Source organism: Equus asinus, chromosome 1 (assembly GCF_041296235.1).
Source record: "Equus asinus isolate D_3611 breed Donkey chromosome 1, EquAss-T2T_v2, whole genome shotgun sequence".
Lineage (NCBI taxonomy): Eukaryota > Metazoa > Chordata > Mammalia > Perissodactyla > Equidae > Equus > Equus asinus.
In genome coordinates, this window is record NC_091790.1 from 35,895,604 (window position 1) to 35,902,916 (window position 7,313).

Sequence of the window (7,313 nt, forward strand, 5' to 3'; positions counted from 1 at the left end):
AATAATTTCTGTTCTTGGGCCATGTTCAATGTAGGGCTCTCCTAGGTTTGACAGTGATGAAAATACAGAGACCCACAAACAGATCTGCTTGTGACTATTTTTCCCAGTGTTACTTTACACTGGTCTGTATGAAATATAGCTAAAGTAAAACAGATATAATTATTGACTTTTAGTGTTGGCTAGACTCTTGAGGGATAATATCAACAGGTTCTACTTTTTCTGTTAACAATGGATTTTTTAAAATTGATTTCTGCCAATAGTGTGCCCTGGAGTATTTTGAAATTTGTCTACAACTTTTACTAAATAACTAATGTGGTACCATATATACAGTGGTGGCTGCTTATTGATGTTTGCAGATATTGTGAAAAAATGAAGTACAGAGCAGTGGTTCTAAGCCTGGATGCACTTAGAATTACTTGATGGGGAGGTTTTAAAAAAATACAGAACCCTGGCCTCCATTTTAGACCAATTAAACCCAAATGAGTAGGCAGCGGGCATCCTTAAATCTTAAATGCCTCAGGCAATTCTAATGTATAACCAAGTTTGAGAAGCACTGCTGATAGAAAGTTCTTTTTGCATGGCTGATGTTTCCATAGTATACTCATCTTAGCTTTTTGTGATGTTTTAATTGTTTCCTTTATAATCCTTTGCTTTTCCAGTGTATCTAAAGTGAGCACAACTTGGAAGAAGATTCTAGAAGATGATAAGGGGGCAATGCAGTTGTACAATAAAGCAATACAAAGAGTTTCTGTAAGTCTTTGCATTTGATGTTTTTATTTTAAAATATAACTGCTAGTACTCTTTACCTTTAGAAATAGAAGGGAAAATTAGGAAAGATAACAGGTAATTTGGAAATCCTTCTTTCCTTTTACAAAGCTTTTCAGCCTTTCATTGTCATTTATTTCATGGGTTTTCCCTAGAAATGCAATGTCCAAAACTAACGAAGGGAAAGTTAATCAGTTCTCAGATAGTGAGTCGACCATATAGGTAATCTTGGTTGCTGTTTGTGTGGTTTTTTCTCAGTTTCCAGGTAAATAGTAAATTATCAACATATTGAAGATTCCTAATGTAGAAGGGAGCTCACTTACTTTCCAAAATGCTTGCTGTCTCTGGAGATGTTTCTGAAAATCAAGATGAATACATGATTAAAAGTTGAGGCCTAAGTGTTGGGCAGACTTAGGTCCAGATTTTGGTGTTCCTGCTTACTAGCTGTGTAACTTTAGATGGGTATTGCTTAAATTCTCCAAGCTGAGTTTCTTTATCAGTAAGCTGGTGTTAATGGAAAATTTTCTAATCTAAAAGGGTTTTTGAATCCATTCGTGACACTGAGGTGATACTTAAACATGACTATTGCCATCTACTGGTGGTGGGAAGAATGACCTTTTGTTCTGACAGTAGTACTTAATAAATTATGTATTAAATGTTGTATAGACTAAGCATGTAAAGTGTTTCTCACAATTTCTGTCAATAACTTAGTTATTAGGCTTTAAATGTCTATGAATAGTTGTGTGTGGCTGTGTGGAAGCATGTGCAGGTAAATTGGATGTAGGGCTAAATCCTTTGCATTCTCATTTGCCCTTTTTTTCCTTGGTGGGGAAGATTGTCCCTGAGCTAACATTTATGCCAGTCTTCCTCTATTTTGTTTGTGGGGCACCACCACAGCATGGCATGATGAGCGGTGTGTGGGTCTGCACCCAGGATCCAAACTCGCGAACCCTGGACTGCAAAAGTGGAGCACACAAACTTAACCACTACACTACCAGGACAGCCCCTCATTTGCCCTTTCTTACATGAATAATCATAGTAAATGCTTGATTGGGGAAAATATAGGAAAGTATTTTTAAGTCCTGTTAAAACTTTTGTTTTTAATTAGGAAAAGAACATTAAATTTTCACCACAAGCTTCAACCAGAGAGTATGCTATGTTCAGAACTCCATTAGCTTCTGTTCAAAAATCAGCAGCCCAGACTCTCTCCAAAAAAGATGTTCAAACCAAGTTACCTGACCCAGATTATCAGAAAGATTCTACTTACAGTCGACACAACGAGTTCTCTGAGGTAATTTTTTGTTCATCAATAAATTAGAAACGTGGGGCATTTATTGTTAAAAAGGATTTAGAGTAAGAAATGGAGAAAAACTTTAAATTTAATTATAGCATAATTAGAACTATTAGGAAATTATTGGAGATTTTATGTTGTCCGCTTTATTCTATTCAAAAATGTTGGAAGCCGTGAAACCATTTATAACTAACCAAAATAGGAAAGTAAACAGAAATGTCTTTCTATGCCAAAAATAATAGATGCCATTTGGCATTGTATGTGAAGGTTCAGTGACGTTAAGGTCTAATTTGGAAACACTAAGAGAAAAATGAAAAACCTTCCCAATTTTAAATTTTCTTATAAAACTGTTCATTAGTACATTTCACAATTGCTGCCTTTAATATCTGAGGAAGAGAGCTAAGCAGAAAAAGGCCAGCTTTCAGAAAATGAAGGCCACCTGTTAGATCTTCAAATCATTGGGTAATGTGTATTACAAGTTCTACTCACGTGGATAGTTTTGCAAACTTAATTTTTAAAGCCATAGTCTTATCTAATATTGAAATAAAATGTTGACTGTCTCATATGTTGGTCAATAAATATAAATTATGTATGATAAAATTTTCTGTCTTAAATGCTCATGATCTAATGACTAATAGAACATGTAAATTTATTCAAAAGCCATTTATTGAGCGTCTGCTATCTACCTGGTACTGCATAGATAAGAAAACATGGTAAGCTTAATAGTCTTATGATCTACAATGGAAGATGGCAACATAAAATAAATGCCATAAATATGATAGGTGCTTTTTTTTGGTGAGGAAGATTGGCCCTGTGCTAACATCGAGTGCCAGTCTTCCTCTAATTTTTGTACGTAGGACACCGCCACAGCATGGCTTGATGAGCGGTGTGTAGCTCTGTACCCAGGATGTGAGCCCATGAACCCCAGGCCCCTGAAGCAGAACATGCTTTACTTCTGCAGCCAACTCCTAAGTGACACTATGACACTAGTAAGACTTCACAGAAGGGGTGATTTAAGTTAGTCATTGATGTGTGAGTAGCATTCATGAAGTAAAAGCATGTTTCAAAGAACCACTAGGAAATAGCCACTGGACCAGTTCACAAGTGATGTTATTTCTCGTCCATTGAATATTGAGCTTGAGGGCAGGAGTTGTCTTATGTGTGATAATGGTGCTTCATACATGTACTGGGGAAGACGCAGAGGTGCCCTTCTTGTTTTTACTAAGTTACATTCTGTCCTTACTAAGATTTGTTTATGGATTTTCTTTTTTCTAGGTTGCCAAGACTTTGAAAAATAACGAAAGCCTCAAAGCCTGTGTCCGCTGTAATTCGCCTGCAAAATATGATTGCTATTTACAACGGGCAACCTGCAAACGAGAAGGCTGTGGATTTGATTATTGTACAAGGTGTCTGTGTAATTATCATAGCACCAAAGACTGTTCAAATGCCAAACCCGTAAAAGCTAGTCATAAAATGGGTCCTTTGCCTGGAACTAAAAAAAGCAAGAAGAATTTACGACGATTGTGATCTCTTATTAAATCAATTGTAACTGGTCACGAAGGTTAATTAGAAAGTGTTAGGTTTTAATTTAAAAAATAAAAATAAATGTATTGTGAGTTTTAATTGTCTGTTAAAATCAATACAGTACGTGGGACTTTTCCCCCAGTGAATAAAGAGGATACACAACCTCTTAAAATATTTTACAATTTAGTGTGAAAAAGTTTAAAATTTCTCAGTATAAATCAGAAAATTTAAATATTTTAAGGAAAAACGAAAACTGGTTAGTTATCTGATATTTGTAATTCAGAGGTAAAATAAAATAGATTCACTTTTATGGTAAAGAAAGGCCATGTAATTTTACCTAGACAATCTTAACTGTAAATTTTGTTTACCATCTATTAGCATTTGAGACATTTTATTTGCCTTACCAACTGAAATACCAGCTTCTGGAATCTTAATTTAAATGTTTTGTCACCTTTCTTAAACCTCTTTTTCAATACGTATATTTCCAAAAAAGTATCTCTTGTGAAATCTTGTTTATTTTCCTTATTTGTAGTCTGTGTTTTAATGTTTTTGAGTGTATGTAAATATGTCTATTTTTTCTGTCAAAGTAAGAAAATGTCTGTCTGTTTTGTATATACATGTAAAGGTAAATGTTGTTCCTGTTATGAATAAAATTATTACAAGCTTAATAAGTACTGTGAACCTTTTCATTCTGATAAATACCTTAATCTTACAAACAGCTAAATTAGGAAGCCGTAGTAGACTGCCTTTGTATGTGTGAGGACATTGAGTGTTTCATTATGTGTCTACTCTTCTGAGGAGCTTGTGAGATTCCCAGGCTCCACTGACCCCAATTTTCTCCTTATTTGCAATATCTTGATAGTTGTAGAGCTGTGTCTTGAAATAGCATCTCAAGATGATTCAGTCCAAGGACACCATAGAACACACTTGGAGTATTATTGAAGTGTTAATCCATCCATCCCTGAAGCAGTTAAACTGTATGGGTTAAACAGCCACACACACACACACACACAAAAACTACTACAAAGATGAAAATAAGAATAAAATCTTGTCTTTAACTGATTAGAGCATTTGTGCTACTAAAAGCCCAAGACAAGGACATTTCTTAAAATTCCAATTCTAAAGTTGAATATGTTTTAGTTTCGATTACAAATATGGAGAAATTATAAGAGCTTGAATGGAGACTAAAGGGCTTCTAAAGTTTCAAGGGTGGGCCTTACAGATCCTCTCAATAGGGCCTCAAAGAAGCTTAAGGGCTTTGCTCTTCCTCTCAGGCAGCAAAGTAGAGGATTTATCTCAAATGGATTTGTTAGGTGTGTCTTTTGTCTAATGAAGTAAAACCTCCAATAAAAGAATCATTTTTTTTTAAAGCAGCTTTATTGAGGTAATGTGCATAATTTGACGTTTTGACGTATATACACATGAAGCCATCACTATGTTAAGGTAATGGGCATAACCATCCTCCAATTTTTTCATGCCCATTTGTAATCCCTCCCATTAGTTCCCGGGCAATCCCTGACCTTTCTGTCACTGTAGATAAGCTTGCCTGTTCTGGAATTTTATGTACATAGAATCATAAAGTATGTACTCTGACTACTTTCACTTAACATTATTTTGAGAGTCATCCATTTTGTGTGCACCTGTAGTTCCATTCCTTCTGACTAAGCAGTATCCCCTTGGATATACAAGTTTGTTTATACATTCACTTGTTGATAAACGTTTGGCTTTTTTTCTAGGTTTTTGTTACTAGAAATAAAGGTACTGTAAACATTGTGTGAGTCTTTGTAAGTGGTGTGCTTTCATTTCTCTTGGGTACATACCTAGTAGTAGAATGGTTGGATTATATAGTAAGTATATGTTTTAACTTTTTAACAAAATACCAAAGTGTTTTCCAGAGTAGCTATACCATTTTACATTGTCAACAGCCATGTATGGGAGTTCCATTTACGTCACATTCTCAATACTTGAGTTAGTCAGTCTTTTTAATTTTAGCCATTCTAAAATTACGGTTTTAATTTAGATCTCCCTAATGGTTAAATGGATCATCCATACATTTTCTTTGGTGAAGTGTCTAGTTAAATGATTAGATTTTTTACATTGTTTTCTTACTGATATTTTAGAGTATGTATTCTGGATACGAGTGCTTTATCAGGATGTGTCTTGTCTCATTTTCTAAGCAGTGTTTTTGGAAGAGTTTTTATTTTTGATGAAGTCCAAATTATCAATTTTCTGTCTTTCATGGATCTTGCATTTGCTGTTGTATCCAGGAAATCTGCATAGCCTAAGGACATACAGATCTTTCTCATTTTCTCCTAGAAGTTTTTTTTTTTATTGAGGTTATGAAAATTTACAACATTGTGAAATTTCAGTTGCACATTATTATTTTTCAGTCATCTTATAGGCAAATCCCTTCACCCTTTGTGGCCACCCCCCACCCCCTTCCCCTTGGTAACCACTAATCTGTTCCTTTTGTCCCCTGTGTTTATCTTCCACATGTGAATGGAATCATACAAAGTTTGTCTTTTTCTGTCTGGCTTATTTCACTTAACATAATACCCTCATGGTCCATCCATGTTGTTGTGAATGGGACAATGTCATTTTTTATGGCTGAGTAGTATTCCATTGTATATATACACCGTATCTTCTTTGCCCAGTCTTCAATTGATGGGCACTTAGGCTGCTTCCACGTCTTGGCTACTGTGAATAATGCTTCAATGAACATAGGGGTGCGTAAATCTCTTTGAATTGCTGATATCAAGTTCTTTGGATAGATACCCAACAGTGGGATGTCTGGGTCATATGGTATTTCTGTTTTTAATTTTTTGAGAAATCTCCATACTGTTTTCCATAGTGGCTGCACCAGTTTGCATTCCCAACAGCAGTCTGTGAAGGTTCCTTTTTCTCCACAGCCTCTCCAACATTTGTTATTTTTCTTCTTGGTTATTGTAGCCATTCTAATGGGTATAAGGTGATATCTTAGTGTAGTTTTGATTTGCATTTTTCTGATGATCAGTGATGATGAGCATCTTTTCATGTGCCTAGGGGCCATCCATATATCTTCTTTGGAGAAATGTCTGTTCATATCCGCTGCCCGTTTTTTGATCAGGTTGTTTGATTTTTTTTGTTGAGTTGTGTGTGTTCTTTATATATTATGGAGATTAACCGTTTGTTGGATATATGATTTGCAAATATTTTTTCCAAGTTGGTGCGTTGTCTTTTCATTTCAATCCTGTTTTCCCTTGCCTGGTAGAAGCTCTTTAGTCTGATGAAGTCCCACTTATTTATTCTTTCTACTGTTTCCCTTGTCCAAGAAGACACAGTGTCTGAAAAGATCCATTTAAGACTGATGTCAGGAAGTATACTGCCTATATTTTCTTCTAGAAGTTTTATGGTTTCAGATCTTACCTTTAAGTCTTTGATCCATTTTGAGTTTATTTTTGTGAATCACGTAAGAGAATGGCCTACTTTTATTTATATGTGGCTGTCCAATTTTAACAACAACATTTGTTGAAGAGACTTTCCTTTCTCCATTGTATGTTCTCAGCTCCTTTTTCGAAGATAAGCTGGCCACAGATGTGTGGTTTTATTTCTGGGCTTTCAATTCCTTTCCATTGATCTGTGTGCCTGTTTTTGTACCAGTACCATGCTGTTTTGATTACTATGGCTTTGTAGTATATTTTGAAGTCAGGAATTGTGATGCCTCCAGCTTTGTTCTTTATTCTCAGGATTGCTT

At 35.3% G+C, this 7,313-nt stretch overlaps 1 protein-coding gene across 3 annotated transcripts in view; it reads left to right on the top strand.

Annotated features, from left to right (window-relative positions):
• The window catches only part of FBXO5 (F-box protein 5), a 13,126-nt gene extending 7,773 nt beyond the window's left edge, over positions 1 to 5,353 (top strand). For 2 of the 3 annotated variants that reach the window (XM_044761753.2, XM_014866438.3), the window contains 3 exons: positions 660 to 750; positions 1,874 to 2,056; positions 3,332 to 5,353. In XM_044761753.2, coding sequence (XP_044617688.2) covers positions 660 to 750; positions 1,874 to 2,056; positions 3,332 to 3,583 — 526 coding nt within the window. In that variant the 3' untranslated portion in view covers positions 3,584 to 5,353. The remainder of the gene's footprint in view (positions 1 to 659; positions 751 to 1,873; positions 2,057 to 3,331) is intronic. The other variant, XM_044761754.2, reaches the window with a different exon arrangement.
• The last annotated feature ends 1,960 nt before the right edge of the window (positions 5,354 to 7,313 follow it).